The sequence below is a fragment of the Pongo pygmaeus genome, chromosome 1, assembly GCF_028885625.2.
Source record: "Pongo pygmaeus isolate AG05252 chromosome 1, NHGRI_mPonPyg2-v2.0_pri, whole genome shotgun sequence".
NCBI classification, from domain to species: Eukaryota; Metazoa; Chordata; class Mammalia; order Primates; family Hominidae; genus Pongo; species Pongo pygmaeus.
Window position 1 is genome coordinate 93891498 of NC_072373.2, and position 22080 is coordinate 93913577.

General features: G+C 53.2%; 1 protein-coding gene and 1 non-coding gene across 8 annotated transcripts in view; both read left to right on the forward strand.

Moving 5' to 3' along the window:
- MEF2D (myocyte enhancer factor 2D) overlaps window positions 1-19936 on the forward strand; it is a 37797-nt gene extending 17861 nt beyond the window's left edge. For 4 of the 7 annotated variants that reach the window (XM_054482516.2, XM_063650338.1, XM_054482527.2 and 1 more), the window contains exons 3-12: window positions 551-754; window positions 2236-2373; window positions 3389-3599; window positions 3839-3895; window positions 5986-6176; window positions 6679-6699; window positions 7957-8086; window positions 14633-14873; window positions 15356-15662; window positions 15999-19936. In XM_054482516.2, the coding sequence (XP_054338491.1) occupies window positions 551-754; window positions 2236-2373; window positions 3389-3599; window positions 3839-3895; window positions 5986-6176; window positions 6679-6699; window positions 7957-8086; window positions 14633-14873; window positions 15356-15662; window positions 15999-16010 (1512 nt within the window). In that variant the 3' untranslated portion in view covers window positions 16011-19936. The remainder of the gene's footprint in view (window positions 1-550; window positions 755-2235; window positions 2374-3388; window positions 3600-3838; window positions 3896-5985; window positions 6177-6678; window positions 6700-7956; window positions 8087-14632; window positions 14874-15355; window positions 15663-15998) is intronic. The other 3 variants (XM_054482532.2, XM_063650350.1, XM_054482537.2) reach the window with 2 other exon arrangements.
- LOC129022877 (U4 spliceosomal RNA) lies at window positions 13446-13583 on the forward strand. Its single transcript, XR_008496586.1, has one exon. It is a non-coding gene; the product is annotated as a U4 spliceosomal RNA (small nuclear RNA).
- Window positions 19937-22080: the final 2144 nt, after the last annotated feature.

Here is a 22080-nt window from a genome sequence, read left to right on the forward strand (position 1 = left end):
CTCTGCCTCTACTCCCTCCAGGCATTCCAAGAGGGCTTTGTGGAAGAGGGGAAAACTATAAGCTATTACAGAAGGGGAAGGGAGATTGGGAGAAGAGGAACCCAAACCTCGTCGCGGCTCTTGGAGCTCTGCGTCCCAGGACTCCAAGGCTCTTCTGCTGCCACAGCTAGATGAGCCCATGTTCCCATCCCAGAGCCATATGCAAGCCTTAGGTCATACCCCCAGGCACTCCTCCTTTCCCAACAGGAATCCTCTCCCTCTTCTTCTCCACTGACCTCTTCATAGCCTCCAGCACAGAGGTGTGGAGTTCTGTCCACCTGAATCCTGCCCCTTCAGTGAATGGGCTCTGGGCTGTATCTCAGCTATGTGTTGGCGTACAAGCACTAGCCTGGTCCTTCCCCAAACCAGGGACTCCTGAGACCGGGGGCTGTGTCACACTGAGAATGGGGGCTACTGAGGGTAGGGGCTATGTCCAGCCATCTGTAGGCTGGGACTCCCAATCAGGCCTTAACTGAGCCAGATCTGGCCGCCCACCCATCCTTCTCTGCAGGTGACTTTCACCAAGCGGAAGTTTGGCCTGATGAAGAAGGCGTATGAGCTGAGTGTGCTATGTGACTGCGAGATCGCACTCATCATCTTCAACCACTCCAACAAGCTGTTCCAGTATGCCAGCACCGACATGGACAAGGTGCTGCTCAAGTACACGGAGTACAATGAGCCACACGAGAGCCGCACCAACGCCGACATCATCGAGGTGGGCCCATACACACAGGCACCAGGATATACCCCTGCCTGCATCCACATGGACACGTGCCCACGTTGTTTGTACATGCAGACCTGCCTATGCACACACACTGGTATACATGCCCCTTGTAGCTCCTCACCTGTGTGCACACACATGCAAACCCTCCTCCCGTCATACAAACCCAGAGTCTGAGGAGGAAGGAAGGGCAGTTCAGGTGAACAGGCCAGTGCCAGGCTGCCTGCCCACACCCACCCTGCCCTCTTCAAGAGTCTACTGTCGTCCAGTGTGATGTAACATCTCTGTCCTGCCTTCTTGCATCCTGTCTTTCTCTTTGTCTCTCTTTCCCCGCTTCTCCATCTTTTGGTGTGCTCCTGCACCTGCCTCTTCCTTTTTTAAATCTCCCTCTTTGTTTCCATCTCTCCCGCTGTCTCTGTTTGTGGGCCCGGTGGTTCTATTTTCTGTTTCAAAGAGAGCCAACATTGTGAACTGTTGAAGGACATGAGCTTTGGAATTCAGCTCTGACCTTTACCGGCCACATGGCCTTGGGCAGATGCTCAGGCTTTCCCGAGCCTTGGTGCCCACCTCCACAAAACGGGGTCAGTGCCTGCTTTGAGGGTGCTGTGTGAATTGAATGTCCCTGCTTCTCACACTGAGGTGTGTGCACCTTGGGGATACAGAACTTGTGCTGACGAAGAGGGTGCCCGGGAAGCCACAGGCCTACTCAGAGATTGGGAGGAAAGTCCCTTATTTTTATGTTAGAGAAGACAGATTTACTCTAGACTAGAAGGTAAAATTTGCATTCATTTTAAAGACAAAGCAGGTATCTGTAAAGCTATTTTGAGCATGAAGAGGGCAGCTTTGGGGTCTACTGCAGATCCCCCAGCTGTGCCTCCACTAGAGTGTAGAGTGGTCACAGTAGGGACTCAGTCAGTGTTCATCACCCTTTCCTTTTCCACATCTCATTCCCCGCTCTCTCTGTCTCCATCTCTATTTCTCTCTTCCTCCTATTCTCCTAAGCAGAGCCCAGGGACTGGGAGCAGAGCCCCCCTGCCTACCTCCCCGTGGAGAACTCAATGCCTTCTGGTCAGGGCTTACCACAGGGTGGTCGGGCAGGGACTGGTCCATGGCACCAGCTCCTTAGCCCATCCCCTGGAGGCCCCATCCCCTGGAAGCCCCCTCCCTGCCTGTCACTTTGGAAGTACATGTCTCCCTGCCAAGTGCACCCCCAGGTTAGGCTCACCTTCCAGCCTTGTTCTCTGTGTTCCGACAGCTCCCACCAAGCCCATCTTCAGATCTTCACACGGTGCTCCAGGAGGCACTGTCAGTGGGGAGGGGCAGATTATATTGAGGGAGGGGCCGGGGAGATGCTGGGAACCCTGAGGAAGGAGGTCGGGGAAGAGTAGGGGGCCCTTAGGGAGGGGCTGGAAGGAACTCCAGCAAGGCGGGCAGGAAGGACTCTCACCCAGCTGATGGCAGTGGTGCGGTTACAGACCCTGAGGAAGAAGGGCTTCAACGGCTGCGACAGCCCCGAGCCCGACGGGGAGGACTCGCTGGAACAGAGCCCCCTGCTGGAGGACAAGTACCGGCGCGCCAGCGAGGAGCTCGACGGGCTCTTCCGGCGCTATGGGGTGAGCCCCACTCACTCTGTCTCTGTTGGCCCCCCCTTCCGGCCCCTTCCCCCCAGGCGCTGCACAAGAAGCACAGGGAATGTGAGAGCCCTGAGGTGGACGAGGTGTTTGCCCTGACCCCCCAGACGGAAGAGAAATATAAAAAGATAGACGAGGAGTTTGATAAAATGATGCAGAGTTATAGACTGGCCGTGAGTAGTCGCATGGAGCAGAGCCTCCCTGTGGTGCATGGTGTGGCTTCGCGCCCTGGCTCTCGGCTGCCCTGATGGGTGCTCCGCTCTGAGCCATGCTCGGGTTCTTAGTGACCACCGAGGAACCTCTGACCTTGGTCATGATAAACCCGCATCCCTGCTGAGACTCTACTGGGATGGAGCATAAGTTGGAGAGGCCTGGAGTGTCCCCCTCTCCAGCAAGAAGTGTGTAGATGACATGAGATCCTTAGAGGACAGCAAAGTGGAGTGTGCTCTTTGTCCAGATGTTTTTTTGGGGGGAGAGGCCTGCTTGGGCTTGCTCTGATAGCCCAACCAGAGACACTCAGCCTTGTGTAGGGAAAGCAGAACTGCGGAAGGGGAAGGCAGCGAGGTGGGGGTGAGCAGCAGGCCAGATGGGTGGAGACTGCAAGTGAAATGATGTCCCTACCCATGGTGCAAGTCTTTAACAGCCGTGTGTGAATTTGGGTCTGTTATCAGGGCCTCTAACCTGCTCCCCGTGTGTCCTGCCTGGCTGAGGACTAACCCACCTCCACTAGGGGGTGTCCCTGGTCCTGTCTGCAGTGAGCAGAGCCCTGTTCTCATTCTCTGGGCCAGAAATGGACCCAGAGCTTCTCCCCAAAGTTCTTCCTTGGTGGGAGTGGCAGGCAGGACTCCACAAGGGCACAGGGCAGGGAGTTTGAACTGCTGGCCCTAGGATGCATAGCCCAGAAATGAGAAGAACCCTTGCCTGCCCTCCCAGGAAAGGTGGACTCCATGGAAGGGGTCAACCTGGCCTGATCCTGCCCCTCCATCTTTCTGTCTAGTCAGCTGTCCCGGCCCCCAACTTTGCCATGCCTGTCACGGTGCCCGTGTCCAATCAGAGCTCACTGCAGTTCAGCAATCCCAGCGGCTCCCTGGTCACCCCTTCCCTGGTGACGTCATCCCTCACGGACCCGCGGCTCCTGTCCCCCCAGCAGCCAGCACTACAGAGGAACAGTGTGTCTCCTGGCCTGCCCCAGCGGCCAGCTAGTGCGGGTGAGTGGGCTGGCAGGTGGGTAGGTGAGGTGGAAATGAGATGTGATGGGGACTTTGGGATTCCATTTTCAACGGCAAGTATTTCTCTTCACCCACCACAGCATTCCCCCATTTGTATGGCTCCTGAGGGAAGGGAGTATGACTCTTCCTCCTGGGGTCCCCTCTTCATGTTCAGTCCCCAAGACTCACTCTTGAAGGGGGAGTGTTGTCAGCTCATTCTGGTTCTGTTTTTCCTCCAGGGGCCATGCTGGGGGGTGACCTGAACAGTGCTAACGGAGCCTGTCCCAGCCCTGTCGGTGAGTGCGGTCATCCTTTTACCTGGAGGTGGGGAGGGGTGCCCGCTCAGTGGCCTCAGGGGGTCCAAGGACCAGGAAGGACCTAGATGAGAGGAGAGGAAGATCCCAGGGCCAGGACTGAATGAAGAGTCAGTCAGAGATTTTTAAGCCCCTGGATTTTGTTTTCTGTAGCAATGATTGGTGTAGATGATCAGCAGAGATGGAGGCTCAGGGAATTCTGGGCAAACTGTGAGAATGGGCCAGCATTTCTAGTTGGAAGGGAAGACCCAAGTTTTTGCAGTTGAGTGTGGTTGGGATCTGGAGGATGAGAATGCTGGGCGTTCCCTAGACAAACAACAGGGACAGACTGACATAGACACTCACACAGGCACTCACACACATATGTGCATTCTCCCTCTTACAGAAGTATCCAGATGTTAGATGTGCATTTGTGAGCACACATACATAAGCCACAGTAGAGGCTGGGCATGGTGGCTCACGCCTGTAAACCCAGCATTTTGGGAGGCCGAGGTGGGCGGATCACCTGAGGTCGGGAGTTTGAGACCAGCCTGACAAACATGGAGAAACCCCGTCTCTACTAAAAATACAAAATTAGCCAGGTGTGGTGGCTCATGCCTTTAGTCCCAGCTACTTAGGAGGCTGAGGCAGGAGAATCGCTTAAACTCAGGAGGCGGAGGTTGTGGTGAACTGAGATCATGCCATTACACTCCAGCTTGGGCAACAGGAGCGAAACTCCATCTCAAAAAATTAAAAAATAAAAAATAAGCCACAGAAGAAAGGCTGCCCCCCGACCCCTGGCAGCCGACAGCCCCTCCTACCGTGTGCCGTTGTCCGGCTGGGTGACTGTGACTTCGAATGTCACAATTGACGTCACCCTGACATTCCTGCCATTCCCAGAGTGATCCGGGAATTGGGATGGAAGCAGGCACACACTTCCAGGGCAACAGCGTGCTCTTAGGGGACAGAGCAAGGAAGCATTTCTGACTGTGGTCACTCTCACATCCTTGGACCTCAGCATCCCCCAGCTCAGTTTTGGGGCACTATATAATACCTCCCTGATGATAATTGTGTCACAGGGTCAGGAAATTAAAGGAGTGGGTGAGTATGTCACCCTCTTCAAGGAGAAGGCCAGAAATGCTTGTAGACCTCAAGTGAGCAGTGATCCATAGAGACCCTTGAGTCCAGCATGTGGAAAGTGGGAGAGAGCCGTCACTTGGCCTCCAGCCAGCTGTGTGGCCCTGGGCAGGTCATTACACTTCTCCCAAGCAGGCTCTAGTTTCCTCTTCTGTGAACAGGGCTAATGTCCTGTCTGTCTTGCAGAGTTAATGTGAGGATTAAATAAGATAATACATGTGTGAAAGGCCTGTGTGGATTGTAGAATATGGAGCAGATATAAACGATAGTTATTACATTTGTTGTTACCAGGCTAATTATGGTGGTGGCTGTGTTATCTGTCTCCCAGTGCCAATAGCACCATCATCAACAGTGAATGGCTTGTTTCTCCCAAGCTGTGGGCAACTTGTCACATGTTGATCCAAATCACATCATCCACCCCCAGCTCACGGCAAATGGAGCAGTCCGAGTGGTTGTTGGTTTGTCATGGTGACCAGGCTTCTCAGTGAGGCCCAGATTCCAGGCTGCCACCCCTTCCACATCCTGGTCATGGTGGGTCCTGTCCAGGGTAGACTGTGGGATCTAAAAATGCTGACTTCCTGTCTGTGGAGACTAAAGTAGAGAGAAGACAGGGAGAGGCTTGGGTACAGAAGAACCTCTTGGCCGTCGCAGAGCCTAGAGGCAATGGTTGCTTTCCAGTTCTTCCCACTGACTTCAGAGTCCCATCACCAAGCCCTATTACATGTAGCTTGGAGTTAGGGGAACGAACCTAAAGATTCAGGAGTAAGGGGTACTTGCCTCCCATTATTCCCAAGACATGAAGTGTTTAGGGAATATCAGTTAGCTCAGCCCCCACTCAAAGCCTAAGCATGGCTTTGAGAGGTTCCGGGTAACAGAAGTATTGGTGTGGGGAAGTTAATAGGGCTGAAGGATAGGCCCATGTTTTTCCTTTTACCCTCATGTTGTCACTTCTCCAGGGAATGGCTACGTCAGTGCTCGGGCTTCCCCTGGCCTCCTCCCTGTGGCCAATGGCAACAGCCTAAACAAGGTCATCCCTGCCAAGTCTCCACCCCCACCCACCCACAGCACCCAGCTTGGAGCCCCCAGCCGCAAGCCCGACCTGCGAGTCATCACTTCCCAGGCAGGAAAGGGGTTAATGCATCACTTGGTAAGTGGGTGTCTGGGCCAAGGGTGGGGGCTGGGGAATGGAAGAGTAGGGACAGGGGAAAGAGCAGACCTCTAGCAGGAGAGATGAAGGCTAGCCAGCAGTTAGGACTTCCCAAGAGAAATCGTGGAACCATGGCTTTTTATGAGTTTTTTCTTCCCAGAGGGCCTTTTAAGAGGTTGCAACACAAGAAGTACCAGCCGAAGGCAGTAAAAGGGGCAGGAGGTGAGAGAGAAGGTTCTGTGGTGGGGAGGATCATAGAAAGGATTTGCCACTATAGCAGGAGGGATGGGGATTAGATGGTGAGCATTTCCTAACTGGTGGAGATCAGGATGGAGCATCTCTGGAAATGAGTCAGGACAGTGAAGAGCTCTGCCTTTGTAGGCTGGGTAGAGCCATCCTACTCTTATGCAGAGAGGTGACTGGAACAGCTGTGGGGACAGAGGTGTGGGGGAGGGCAGCGGCCAGAGACTGAACATCCCCTTGGTTTTATTTCTGCTCTCAGACTGAGGACCATTTAGATCTGGTAAGTGAGGCTGTGAGCTGTTTGCTGTGGCCTTGAATTCTGGGTATTGCTCTGCGGTCCCCCAGCATGAAGTACGTGTGCGTCCTTGGCCTCTCGCCTGTGCGTGGACTGTTGCTGTTTCTTTGCTTAGTTGCCAGGAGCTGTGCTTAGGTGCCAAGTGGGATTCAGAGGTGAATGGGGTGGGGGTGAGAGGTCAGACGTGTGTGTGTGTGTGCCTGTGTGTACATGAATGTCTGCATGTGGTGTTACATTCATTCAGACACACCTTTCTCTGTATGTACGTGTGCAAGGGGGAGTGGGCCAGCCCAGAGCTCAGAGGTCCCACCCTGATGCCTGGACTAGACCCTGGACTAGGGGGCTGGATCCCACTAGTCCTCTGACTCCACTCAGGCCCACACTGCCTTCTTGGGATCCAGGACAGGATCCTTCTTAGGAGGGAGGTCAGCTGGAAGGAGAAGTTGGTGTTTCAGGGGAAGCCAACGCCCAGGCCCAGGCTGGACTTGTCCTTCTTGGTGGCGGCTTCCCACCTCCCCTGTCTCCCTGTGCTCCCTCCTGCACTTAGTCCATGACACGGGCACTCAGAGGCATGCACAGCTGCTCATTTTCCTCCTCTGTCTCACACACTTACATACTCACCCCCAGCCAGGAGTGGGGCGGGGGCTCCTCCCTCCCCAACTCCCTGACGGGAGGCCAGAGAGGCTGGAAAAGGCAGGCAGGCTTTGGCGGCCAACACGGAGGCAGTCTCGGCCCCAGCGTGGAGTTAGAATAAACAAGTGACTCAGCGGCAGATGGAGCTGACAGCCCCGCACACGTGTGTTCATACGCGCAGGCACACGCCACGCCAGGCCCCACATTCCCCTCGCAGATGCCAGCACGCCTCTGCCGGAGCGTGTGCTGCGGTGTGATGGATGGAGAGTGGGCTCCAGAGAGACAGGGGATGGACGATGTCTCCCTTCCCTCACTCTGCACTGGGAGGCTGGGCAAGTGTTGGTGCCGGGGCCACAGGGCCAGTACACGTGCCTTCATCTTTGCACGTGTGTTGGTGTCAGTGAATCTGTGTGTGCATGTTTCCCTCCATGGATCTGAGTGTCTCTGTGAATGCACCAACGTGTGTTTGTATATCTGTGGGGGCCTCCGTGCTAAGGCACCCCGCCTTGGCTTTGGGATTCAGGGACCCCACCTTCGCCTTGGGATGGAGGGCCAGCATAAAGCTGCCCACCTATCAGCCACCTCCTGACGGACAGTTTTCTCCTACAGAACAATGTCCAGCGCCTTGGGGTCTCCCAGTCTACCCATTCGCTCACCACCCCAGTGGTTTCTGTGGCAACGCCGAGTTTACTCAGCCAGGGCCTCCCCTTCTCTTCCATGCCCACTGCCTACAACACAGGTGAGTGTTCATGTGACATGTGCATGTGTGCACTTGGGCTTGGGGCAGGCAAGTGACCAGACAGAAATGCTAGATATCCCCTGGACAGACCCCATCTGAGGAGAGCTATTGATTTGGGGGAGCCCCCACCTAATTATGGTTAACAGATTTAGCAAATAAAAGCACAGAATGCGTTTAAATTTGAATTTCAGATAAAACAAGTAGTTTTTTAGTACAAATATGTCCCAAAGACATTCTTCTGCTAATGTATGTCCCAAAGACATATTTTATTTTTGGGTTTTTTTTTTTTTTTTTGGAACAGGGTTTCACTCTGTCACCCAGACTGGAGTACAGTGGTGCCATCCTAGCTCACTAGAGCCTTGAACTCCTGGGCTCAAGTGATCCTCCTGCCTCAGCCTCCTGAGTAGCTGGGACTACAGGCACATGCCCTCATGCCTGGCTACTTTTAAATTTTTTTTGTACAGACAAGGTCTCTCTTGCCCAGGCTAGTCTCAAATTCCTGGTCTCAAGCAGTCCTCCTGCCTCAGTCTCCCAAAGTGCGTGCTACCGACTGTGCCCAGCACCAAAGACATACTCATGCTAACAAATTATGCATTGTTTCATCTGAAATTCAAATTTAACTAGGCATTGGTTTTTTGTTTGTTTGTTTTTGTTTTTTTGAGGTAGTCTCACTCTTGTCACCCAGGTTGGAGTGCAGTGTTGTGACCTTGGCTCACTGCAACCTCTACTTCCTGGGTTCAGGTGATTCTCATGCCTCAGCCTCCTGAGTAGCTGGGATTACAGGCATGCGCCACCATGCCCAGCTAATTTTTGTATCTTTAGTAGAGACAGGTTTTTGCCATGTTGCCTGGGCTGGTCTCGAACTCCTGAGTTCAAGTGATCCACCAAAGTGCTGGGATTACAGGCATGAGCCACCGTGCCTGGCCAGCATTGTTTATTTTTTAAATAGTACTTAATGGAGGAGGGAGCCCCTGTCCTCAGAAAGCCTGCAGCCTGAGGACGAGACAGGACAGAGGCAGGTCTGCAGATCATTCAGGTTGACCAATCTCTAGGCTCCAGGTATGGGGAGTGGTGAGGGGGACGTGGTCAGTTCACAAAAGCTTCCTGGAAGAGAATGAAGGAATAAGGGAGAAAAGAGACAGGGAGGCTGAGGAGACCAGAGAGAAAGCACAGTCAGGGTCAGTTTGCTAGCTTCCTGGGAAAGCCAAATGGGGGCTCCAGGGCAAGGCAGAGGGGGAAGAACAGCGTCTCTCCTCTAATTTTGGCATGGTGCTGGAATGATGATGGGGGAAGGAAGGAGGAAGAGGGAAGAAGGTTAGAGAGGGGATCTGAAGGTAAAGAGTCACTTAAGGACATGAGAAAGGTCTCTGGATATAAGAATTCAGATAGGACACCCAGTGCGCGGGCTGTCCTGGGTCCCTAGGGCCATCCTGGCCTGTGTCACCCACCCACTAACACCTGCACAGGAACAGTCTGTGATACTCTCAGCCATCCTTGCCTGTACTCTAAGCCACTGTGTCAAGAAGGACTTGCCAATAAGGAAATGCCTTGTCCCCTTGTTTCAGAGCATTCATGTGGCTGGGGAACCTGGGCTCTTTCCAGCTAGAGACCTCTGCCTTCCTCAGGTTCTCTCACATGTGAATGGTTATGTCAGGCCAGTTCCTATGATGAGTTTAGTCTGGACCAAAAGACTCATAAACCTCTCCCCGTTCCCCAAGCCTCCCAGAGTTGAACCAGCCACCAGTGCAAATAACCACAAAATCCCACCTCCTCCCCACATGTAAAAATCCAGAACCCAGGCCAGGCGTGGTGGCTCACACCTGTAATCCCAGCACTTTGGGAGGCTGAGGCAGGAGGATCACGAGGTCAAGAGATCGAGACCATCCTAGCCACATGGTGAAACCCCGTCTCTACTAAAAATACAAAAATCAACTGGGTGTAGTGGCGCGTACCTGTAGTCCCAGCTGCTCTGGAGGCTGAGGCAGGAGAATCACTTGAATCCGGGAGGCAGAGGTTGCCATGAGCTGAGATTGCACCACTGCACTTCAGCCTGGCGACAGAGCGAGACTCCCTCTCAAAAAAAAAAAAAAGTTCAAACATAAAAAGGCTGGGCGCGGTGGCTAATGCCTGTAATCTCAGCACTTTGGGAGGCCGAGGCAGGCGGATCACGAGGTCAGGAGATCGAGATCATCCTGGCTAACACAGTGAAACCCTGTCTCTACTAAAAATACAAAAAATAAGCGGGGTGTAGTGGCATGTGCCTGTAATCCCAGCTACTCGGGAGGCTGAGGCAGGAGAATCGCTTGAACTTGGGAGGCAGAGGTTGCAGTGAGCCGAGATCACGCCACTGCACTCCAGCCTGGGCGACAGAGTGAGACTCCGTCTCAAAAAAAAAAAAAAATTAGCCGAGCGTGGTGGCACGCGCCTATAGTCCCAGCTACTTGGGAGGCTGAGGCAGGAGAATTGCTTGAACCTGGGAGGCGGAGGTTGCGGTGAGCCGAGATTGCACCACTGCACTCCAGCCTGGGCAACAGAGCAAGACTTTTGTCTCAAAAAAAGGGGAAAAAAAGAAAAATCCAGAACCCAGCCCTCTGTGTAGGAAAGCCCCTCGTGGCAGGTTAAGAGAGCTGGAGGGACTGCCTCATGTTGAGGGACCAGACTCTGGCTTGTGTGTCTGTGTGTAGTTACCACCCAGGTGTCTTTGAGCCCTTTCTCCCTTGCGTGTGCACCCATGTGTGTGCCCAGCCCCAGGCTACTGTGTCCTGGCAACTTCACACACGGCTGCTTCAGAAGACACACGCTGTGGGCCCGTCTCCCCATCTGTAAGAGGAGTGGGTAGACAGGAGGTCTATGAGGCTTTTCCCACCCTGCCACTGGGCCTCTGGAGCCCAACCAGAAAAACCAGCCCTGAGGGTGAGGTGGCCTGGGGACAGGGACAGTTGGCGGAGGGCAGCTCAGACCACTTTTTAGACCACTTTTCTGGAGCTGTTTATCAGGTACTCTGTGAGGGTGGTTTTCTGTTTTTCTGCCATCTTGTTGGGCCCAGTCTTTTGTGAAGCAGGACGAAAGTTAGTCGGTGTCAGCCAACCTGGGACCGGCACTCAGGAAGGCTAGACTTAAAGATTCTCATCTGTCATTCTGGCATGAAAGCAGTTTCTGCCCCTGGGCCGCCCTTGGAGCCCTGCTGGGAAGTGTGTGAGATTTCTCATCTCCTCTCAGAGACCACAGGCTCCCTTTCCTCTTGTTACAGGAGCAGCTAAGCAGATCTCAGTTTAAACAGCAGGTGTTTTCAGGTGACCCTAGGTGTATAAACAAAACCCCAGTGAACACATTGCTGTTTAGTTATTCACTGTTTACAGTCCTTGGCTGCAGTTCAAGTTCTGGCTGGGGGTAATCGGGCTATGGTAATGCCTCATGTGAGGGCCTGGCCCCTTGTTGACACTGGCCGCAGAGGCCTGGCTGTGGTGTCTCTGGGAGCAGACCAGTAGGCTGCCAGGTGGCCTTGGGCCATGGTCCTCCTTGGGGAGCCAAGCCTTCCAGTAGTAGATAGGGCTGGAATCTGGTGGGACAGTGCAGGGCTGGGAGCTAGTCTCCACCACTCACTCACTGAGGGACCTTGGGCAAGGCACTGTACTGTTCTGGGCTTGGCTTCCTAGTTTGTAAAACAAGTGTTAGAAATAGTTGATTCTGGCCAGGCGTGGTGGCTAACACCTGTAATCCCAGCACTTTGGGAGGCCAAGGTGGGCAGATCACGAGGTCAGGAGTTCAAGACCAGCCTGACCAACGTGGTAAAACCCCGTCTCTACTAAAAATACAAAAATTAGCCGGGCGTGGTGGTGTGCGCCTATAATCCCAGCTACTCGGGAGGCTGAGGTAGGAGAAGCGCTTGAACCTGGGAGGCAGAGGTTGCAGTGAGCCGAGATCGCGCCAGCTACTTGGGAGGTTGAGGCAGAATTGCTTGAACCTGGGAGGTGGAGGCTGCAATGTGTGGAGATCACACCACTGCACTCCAGCCTGGGCAACAGAGCGAGACTCTGTCTCAAAAAAAAAAAAAAAGAAAAGAAAAGAAATAGTTGACTCTAGGGCCCGTTTCTGCCCTTGCTCTGCTTTTTCAATAAGCATTTCAAAACTCCTGACCAACGTTAGGAGACTAGAGCCAAGCACAGATCCCCCTCTAGAGAGATTTAAAGGTAATAGAGTCCTGGGGTCCTGTCTTAGCTCTGCCACTGGCTTTCTCCATGACCTGGAGTCTGTTCCTCAAACTTGAGGCTGCAGTTGCCTCATTTGTAAAGTAATAATAGGTAAATCTTTTGATTGTTTTCTATGAACCAGATACTGTTCTACATGCTTTTTGTGTATTAACTTGCTCAGTCCTCACAACAGCTGTGTGATGTAAGTAGGATTATTACCTCCAGTTTATAGGCAGAGTAAGTAACTTACCCAAGGTCACATGGCCTAAGTGGAGGTAGCCTGGAAGTTTGACCTCATAGCTCATGCCTTTAACCTTATTGCTATATTGCAGAGATAATACTATCTTCCCTGCATAAAAACAAAGGGCTGGAGCAAATGACTCCCTGAGTAATAGCATAGTGGTGGGGTATTGGGATGATTGAGGGGTGCGTTCCCTATCACAGCACTCCCACTACCACAGTACAGCCTCAGGGAGGACATTTTCTTTCTTTCTTTCTTTCTTTTTTTTTTTTTTTTGAAACAGAGTCTCGCTCTGTTACCCAGGCTGGAGTGCAGTGATGCGATCTCCACTCATTGCAGCCTCCACCTCCCAGGTTCAAGCAATTCTCCTGCCTCAACCTCCCGAGTAGCTGGGATTACAGGTGCGCGCCACCACCCGGCTAATTTTTTGTATTTTTAATAGAGATGGGGTTTCACCATGTTGGCCAGGCTGGTCTTGAACTAGGGAGGATATTTTCTAAACTGTCCCAAACAGGATACAGCATGAAACAATAGTGCTGTGTAAATCATGAAACATTCCGTGATTCTATTTATTCTGTGACAGTGCAAACATCAGTTTCTTCTTGAAGGTAGACATTTTATGACGTAATGAACACCCCCTCATGGGGAGATCTGCTGGAACCTTGGCCAGCTGTGCTCCCGGCATGGTACCCTTGCAGTCCCTCTGCCCCTTGGGCATGAGGCCTCAGGGGCTAACTTGTGTCCTCTGTGTTTACATGTGTGTGTGGGCACAGCAGCTGAAACCTGCTGCTATAAATTTTAGGTATTGACAGTTGAGGAGGCTTGGGGGCTGTGCTGGAGGTAGAATAGTAGTTGCAGTGATTTGCCTCTGAAGCCCTATTCACCAAGCTTTTAGCAGGGCTCCCCACTACCTTAGAAAGGCAATTGGAGCTTTGGGCAGTGGGATATCATAGCCAATGAGGCTTATTCAAGGTGTGATAGTTGCTAATTGAAAACTTTACCAATACCCACCATGATGACTTGAAATATAATTGGCATTGGCAATTTTTGACAGTCTCTACAGAGACTGAACCAAAAAAAAAAAAAGGCAATTGGAGACTTGGCAGGTGAAAAAAGACGACGGTTAGACATAGACCTTCTCTACTTATCTTTTTCCATCTTTTTATTTTTAATTGTTATTATGAAAGTGATACCTACACATTATTATTATTATTATTTTTTTTTTTGAGACAAGATCCCACAGGCTAGAGTGCAGTGGCATGATCATAGCTTACTGCAGCCTCAACCTCCCAGGTTCAAGCAAGTCTCCTGCCTCAGCCCCCTGAATAACTGGGACTACAGTGCACGCCACCACCCTAGCTAGTTTTTAAGTTACATGTAGAGATGGAATCTCCTTATGTTGCCCAGTCTGGTCTCAAACTCTGGGCTCAAGTGATCCTTCTGCTTTGAACTCTCAAAGTGCTGGGATTAACAGACATGAGCCACTCGCCCAGCTGATTTTTTTTTTTTTTTTTTTAAGTTCAACACTATTTTTAAAAACCACCTCTTGGTTGGATGCGGTGGCTCATGCCTGTAATCCTAGCACTTTGGGAGGCTGAGGCGGGCGAATCACTTGAGGTCAGGAGTTTGGGAGGCTGAGGCGGGCGAATCACTTGAGGTCAGCCTTGCCAACATAGCGAAACCCCATCTCTACTAAAAATACAAAAATTAGCTGGGTGTGGTGGCGTGTGCCTGTAATCCCAGCCATTTAGGAGGCTGAGGCAGGAGATTTGCTTGAACGTGGGAGGCAGAGGTTGTAGTGAGCCAAGATCGCACCACTACACTCCAGCCTCGGCAATAGAGTGAGACTCCATCTGAAAAAAAAAAAAAAAAAAAAAACACACACACATCTTTTCATCCTGTTAAAACACAGCACCTCATGGTTATTATGACTTAGATTTCTTTAACTCTGAGTACCATCTTCACTGAATTTTTGTGGTCTTCTTGAATCCCTTACATCTGTCATTACACACTCCCTGTCCCCTCATCCCCACAGTCCTCCTGGAGGCAGCTCCCTCATAGGAGCCTGTGTGCTCTCCCCAACTCCAGGTTCATCCTCACTTTTCCTCCATGCAGATTACCAGTTGACCAGTGCAGAGCTCTCCTCCTTACCAGCCTTTAGTTCACCTGGGGGGCTGTCGCTAGGCAATGTCACTGCCTGGCAACAGCCACAGCAGCCCCAGCAGCCGCAGCAGCCACAGCCTCCACAGCAGCAGCCACCGCAGCCACAGCAGCCACAGCCACAGCAGCCTCAGCAGCCGCAACAGCCACCTCAGCAACAGTCCCACCTGGTCCCTGTATCTCTCAGCAACCTCATGTGAGTCTTGGGGAGACTCCATGTGAGTGTGTGGGAAGGGAGAATTGAGGAGCGGGAAGAGGAGGGACCTCTTGGGAGTTGGGTTCCCTGCAGGGCTCTAGTGGACATCCTATGAGTCTGTGCACTGCACAGTCTGTTAGGCAACAGTGGCACCCCTGGGGTCTCTTGTACAGACCGAAGAGGCTCACCCTGAACCCCTTCTGAGAGCCAGCCCCAGGGTAGGGGGTGGGAGGTGGGGGGCCCTGTGTTGCAGAAGATGACATGGGATGGACAGAGAACTAATATTTCTTATTTCCCTTCTCTTCCCTTCATTCGACCCTCTTCTGATCACTTTCCATCCAATTGCCTCTCCCCAACACCCCATCCCCCATATTCTCATCCTCTGTTCTCTCTCACTTTCTGTCTGGTGTCCTATCACTTGTTCTGTCACTCACCCCCTCTGTTTTTATCCCTTGTACCCCATTTCCACTGCCTGCCTCCAGCCCGGGCAGCCCCCTGCCCCACGTGGGTGCTGCCCTCACAGTCACCACCCACCCCCACATCAGCATCAAGTCAGAACCGGTGTCCCCAAGCCGTGAGCGCAGCCCTGCGCCTCCCCCTCCAGCTGTGTTCCCAGCTGCCCGCCCTGAGCCTGGCGATGGTCTCAGCAGCCCAGCCGGGGGATCCTATGAGACGGGGGACCGGGATGACGGACGGGGGGACTTCGGGCCCACACTGGGCCTGCTGCGCCCAGCCCCAGAGCCTGAGGCTGAGGGCTCAGCTGTGAAGAGGATGCGGCTTGATACCTGGGTACTGTAGCATCACCTTTCCTGTCTGCCAGTGTCTGCTACACCCAGGGACTGCCCCACTTGCCCCCTAACCTGTTTTATTTCCCACCCAAGAGGCCTTGTGGCCGGCTACCCCTTCCGCCAGCCCTTCTAGGGCAGCACCAACACCCCTTCACACCTGCCAAAGGCCCATCTTCTCCCTCCCTCCAGCATCAGTCCTTCTGCTCGATGACTTCTTCCCCTCACAGCTGGCCCTGCCACTAGAATCCTGGCCCTATGGGGAGAGGGGAGTGGGGGGTGCATACCCGAAGCCTGGGCCACCCCCTCACACCCCCTTCTCCATCTCCTCTCTTCACAGACATTAAAGTGACGATTCCCACTCCCCTCCTCTCAGCCTCCCTGATGAAGAGTTGACAATCTCACCGCCCGCCCTTCCCTGCCCCGGGCTCCTCCCGCTCGACCCCCACTTCCTTTCTTGTGCTTCGTGTCCTGTTGACGGTTACATTTGTGTATAATTATTATATTATTATTATTATTATTATATTTTTTTTAATTTGGATTCTCGCTTTGGAGAGGGGGATGCTCTCATCCCCTCTTTCTGTACCCCCCACCATTTTCACTGGCTGGGGGGCTCTCTTTTTCGCGGGAAGGGGGGACACTTTGCACGTTGTACACATATGCTGCAGGAAGGGGGTGGGGGGCCCAATAGGCCTTTGGGAAAGGACAGGTGCCGAGCCCTGCATGTGGAGCCCTCCCACCCCACCCCCAGATAGAGGGAAATAACCAAAAAACTACCAAGCAACAGAAACCCACACTCTAGACTGAAACCCCAAAGTGGGCTTGTTGGGTGGGTTTGTGTTTCAAGGGGAAAGTGAGGCAGAGGTTCTGAAAAGGGTCTCTGTTTTTGGGTTCATGTAGCCATAGGCACATGGAGCAGAATACCTAAGCCTGGCCCCCAAATGCCCCTGCACACACACGTGCCACACCTGCGCTGATTCTTGTGTGTGCTGCACCCCCAAGGTGTGTGGGTGCTGGCTGAGCTTTGGGCTGGGAAGGCAGCCTGGGAATCTGAGGCTGGAGACAGGGGTTTGAGGTGGGGGCCTCTCTGGAAGCACATTTGGAGAGAAAGACAGAGAGCCATGAGGAGAGGGCTGAGGAGGGCAGAAGGGCTAGGCAGGGGGCAAATTGGGCCCCTCCCTTCCCCAGCTTTTCTCTAAGATATACAGTGCAATAGCTCCCCACCCCTCAGTTGACGCCAGCCCTGTAAAGCTGGCCACAATGTGCAGGGAGAATGGGGAGAGGGTCTTCAGTGAGGTGGCTGGGGCGAGAGTCCGCCTGGACTTCCCTGGGGTGCTCCAGGCCAGAGCTCTTTCATTGGGGCGAGTGTGGTGAGGGGACGTCCTTGGCCTTGCACGCACACTACCTGGGGGAGTCAACACTGGGATGGTCTGTGGGGTGGGAGGGCCTACGGATGGGTCCGTAGAGGTCCCACCTCCCTCATTCCTCCTTGGTCCCTCTCCCTAGCTTCTCCTGTTAGCTCCTTCTGCTCCTGACCCCACCTCCTTGCTCTTGGCGCCCCCATTGTCTCTGGCTACCTCCTTGTCCCACCACCTCCAGGCTGCATCCCACCTTCCCTCTTGGCTACTGTAATTGTAAATAGCGACCTTTGGAAAACGTTAGCGGTGTAACAGTCCAGGAAACTGTTTTTTGTTGTTGTTGTTGTATTGATATGAAATGAGATTCTATTTTTGTCAAAGTATATTGTAATAATAATGACTCAAACGGCCCGTACTGTACAGACGAGATTCTTCTGCTGTTGTTCTTGCTCCCCTCCCCTCCTCTGAGTCCGCCCCTCCCTGCTGCCTCCTCAGTGGGGCAGTGGGCAAGGGGCCCAGGGGCAGCCGAAGCACGGGGTCCTGAGACCTCAGGCAGGATTGGAGATCAAACCAGAGGGGGCAGGCCCCCAGCCTGCTCTCTAGGATCACCCCCCGCCCTAAGGGGCCTGGCCTGGGGTGACGTGGGCAGGCAGACTGTCTGCCCCACTCCTTCACACAAGCCCAGCTCCTCTGCCCAAGGGGTGCGGTGCTCCCTTGGGGTTTCCTCCCAGTTGGAGAGTAGAGTTAGACAAGGCCCAGTTTTGTGTTAGCCGACCGTCTTTGCCCACCTCTATGACCCAGCCTCTTGCAGTATTCCCATACTTGATGCAGGGAAGGAACCAGAAGCAGAGGGGCCTCTACGCAGGTACACACGTGTACCTGAGTGTGTTCATGAGGGCATCTGGTGTTTATGTGTCTGAGTGTAGCTTTGTATTTATGTGTGTGTGTGTGTGTGTGTGTGTGTGTATGTCTGATTGCACGGGTGTACCTTTGTATTTATGTGTGTGTCTGGTTGCACGGGTGTGCCTCTGTGTGTCTCTGACCCTGGCTGGGTGTGTATGCAAATCTGTGTGACTGGAGCTCTAGGGGCATCTCTGTGTCTGAGTGTGCCTGGTGTGTGTTTACAAAGGGAGAGTTGGCTGCTCCAGCTCCACAGCCCTGGGACCCCAACTCCCGTCTTCCCTGCTCCTTTCCCTGTGTTCACCCTCATCTCTGACACATCGAACTGCAGTTGGGGGGATTGGCAGCCCTCTGTGCTTCTCCCTGCAGCCCTACCTCTGCCAGGGCCTCTCCCTCCAGGGACCTCTGCTTCCACCCACATATGTCCACTTAGTCGCCCACACTTGACACACAGTTCCTGGAGTACCCTCTTTCCCCAACCCCAGACCTGCTTTCAGAGCAAAACTCAAGTCCCTCTTCCTCCGTGAAGCTTCTCCCTCAGCTGAGCAGTGATCCGTTCTTACTCACTCTTAACCCCAATCCGCTGACTGGGTGGGGGCAGCATGTCCAGCCTTCCCACCTCTCCTGCAGGCTTCTAGAGGGAGTTTCAAAAACTGATGAGCCTCGATCCAGGGCTTGAAAGAAGCCAGGGTGTAATCTTGTTCATGCATGCATCCCCAGAGCCTCACCCAGTGCCTGGCACATAGTAGGCACTCAGTAAATGCTGAATGGGTGAATAGTTGAATGATAGGTGCTCAATAAATGAATGAATGGCCTTCCCTTCTCAGGCTATTCCCACCATTAGTCTGCCCACCTTTCTAGGCTGGGCTTGGCCACCATTAAACACGGGGTGGGGGTGAGGGCCCCTGCAGTTCACGGTGCAATATTCACCAGTTTTGCCCTCTGCCTCATAAAGGCAAACCTGGCTTTTGATTACCATGTGTGGATGTTTCAGTGTCCTTTCTTCTCTGTCCCTGGGGACGGGGTGGTCTGTGAATATGTGACATTTCTGCAGTTCAGTATCTGAAGGTTTCTCTTGTGGGTAGGGGCTCCTGGGCGGCCAGATGAATGGGTCCCTGGGAACCCAGACCTCAGATGGGGACTTAATGTCTTCTTCCTCTCAAGCCAAATTTGCCTCCACCCACTCCCTCTGAAGAACTGGGCATTTGCCAAAGTAACCACTGGAGTCATCTAATGGCCCTCCCCCTCCCCAGGTTTCCCACAGCTTTCAGGGACAGTGGGCAAGAGGACCCCCCCCCCACCACCTCAATGGAGCACACCATCCTCCCCCCTCAACAGCACACTCAGTGCAGCAAGACTGACCCCTGACCCCCTCCCAGCCCTCCCCACCTTGGACAGGAAGGAAGTAATGCACCTTCTCTTGCTGATTATTTATTTGTTTGGAGAGACAGAAATGTAAAAGTGTATCTAGAAATATCTATATCTCTATATATTTTTAACTGACTCTTTGGAATCCCCTGGGGTGGGGTGAGGGGTAAGTTTAGGCTTTCGCGGAGGGGAGGAGACATGGAGCCTGGGAACTCCTTGTTCTCCCCTCTGCTGCCTCTCCCCACCCCTTAAAGCAGTTGGTAGAAGGAATGGTATTTGTATGGGGGGAGGGAGGCTGGAATGGAGAATCTGGATTCTCTCCTCTTCCCCATTCTCCAGAGGGAGGGAGGTGGTGAGGAAGAGGAAGGGAGGGGCAGGACGGGCCATGGAGGTGCGCCACCCCCACACCTGACAATCACCCACACTCCTGGGGCTCTTCCTGGGTCCTGGGGCAGGGCGAGTCCAAGTGTGAGGCTGTTGATTTGTTTTCAATATTTCTTTTCGTGCTGTATGGTGATGCTTTCTTAGTATTCTACACAATAAGAAAAGACAAAGTCCTCGAGATTCTTATGAGTTTTGTTTGAAAACTCTTTCACTATATTTGTTGTAAAGAGGTTTACTATTAAAAGAAAAAGAATACACGTTTCTGATACTTCGGCGTGGGTTTTGGTTTCTTTGGTGCCGCGAGGATGGGAAGGCCCCATCAGGGTGAGAGGCAGTGCTTCATCTCAGCAGGGAAGAATGGGGGGCGGCCTGCGGGGCGGGGCACTTCCACATGTCTCAGGTGGGGTTTTCAGGTGGGGTTTTCAGGTGAGAATTTCTTCTAACTGTTCTGTCAGAAGGAGGCAGCCCCAGCCCACACTAAGGAGGGGTTGCCCAGCTAGAAGCCTCAGGAGGGATTCTGGGACACAAAAATAGAAATGCCACCCAAGGTTGAGTTCAAACCAGAATGGTGTTGGGGGTGAGAGTTGGCACGGTGAGGACCTTTGACTGCTGAAAGCCTTCCTCAGCAGAGACTTGCCCGGGCACTATGTTAGGCACAGGTGGATTCCACCCTCATGCTCCTCACAGCATGCTTCCCTCCAGCAGAGGAAGCTGCTCTTGCCCTTTCAAAGTGCTTTAACAGTGCCAAGGAGCCTCTCTGTCCCCACCTGACACACCCCACAGGACCACCCCACCCCACTCCGCCATGCCTTCCAGCCAGGGTGGTCTTCTCTTAAACTTGCCTCCTTGGCCGGTCACGGTGGCTCACGCCTGTAATCCTAGCACTTTGGGAGGCTGAAGCAGGCAGATCACCTGAAGTCAGGAGTTCGAGACCAGCTTGGCCAACACGGCGAAACCCCATCTGTACTAAAAATACACAAATTAGTTGGGCGTGGTGGCGTGCATCTGTAGTCCCAGCTACCTGGGAGGCTGGGGCAGGAGAATCGCTTCAACCCAGGAGGCAGAAGTTGCAGTGAGCCGAGATTATGCCATTGCACTCCAGCCTGGGTAACAGAGCAAGACTCCATCTCAAAAAAAAAAAAAAAAAAAAAAGGCCGGGCGCGGTGGCTCACGCCTGTAATCCCGGCACTTTGGGAGGCCAAGGCGGGCCTCGGGATCACCTGAGGTCGGGAGTTCGAGACCAACCTGACCAACACGGAGAAACCCCGTCTCTACTAAAAATACAAAATTAGCCGGGCATGGTGGCACATGCCTATAATCCTGGCTACTAGGGAGGCTGAGGCAGGAGAATTGCTTGAACCTGGGAGGCGGAGGTTGTGGTGAGCCGAGATCGTGCCATTGCACTCCAGCATAGGCAACAAGAGTGAAACTCCATCTCAAAAAAAAAAAAAAAAACAACCCTGCCTCCTCCCTCATACCTGGCACAGCCATGCCCTGGGGCAGATGCATTGGCTGTGGAGGAAAGCAGATCCGGCTTGGCTTCCTCTGAACAGGGTGTGGCTGCTTCTCTGTACCTAGCCCAGGTGCTGCAGAGGCGAACGTGGAGTGCGAGGGGCCATATACAATGGCAGAGACAGGCCTAAGAACACCTAAAATCCATGAAGCATGGTTAAGGCTGTGGGTGCTACACATGTAGGCTGTTGTGGGAGCACACAGGAGTCAGGCTTCATGCCTTGGGTTTCCTCATCTGCAAAATGCCGATGACCATCTGTACTGGTCCTGCTTCCCTCATAAGGTCATTGCAGTCTTCCCCTCACTTCTCCCTCAGTAGAGGCAGAGAGGAAAGATGAGCTGAGCAGGAAGGGGTTAAGAGGATACCACCCTCTAGACGAGGCTCCTTGTTGGTTACCTGCTCCCCTGTAGCAGCTTCCAAGATGACCTCCAATTATCCCTGCCTGGTATTCATGCCCTTGTGTGGTCTCCTCCCTCAGTGAATCATGGTTGGTATGTGTGTCCAATTAAAAAAGGCAGAGTGATGGCATGTGACTTCCAAGGCTAAGTCATGGCTCTACTCTCTGTCTCTCGCTAAGTCATGGTCTCTCTCTCTCCCTCTCCCTCTCTCTCTCTCTCTCTCTCTCTCTCTCTCTCATTTGCCCTGGAGAAAGCCAGATCCCATACTGTAGCACACTTAAGCAGCCCTATGGAAAGGCCCACATGGCAAAGAACTGAGGCCTCTTGCCAACCACCATCTGAGTGAGGTCATCCTCTCCTCTGTCCTTGTAGTTCCCAAAATTCTGCAGACATTGGTACAGGTGAGAACCCACGGGTACAGTGTACACTGTAGCTCAGCCACCGCCATGAAGAGAGGACCACTCTCTTCTGCATATCTGCTGTTGGTTCCTCAGACTGGCC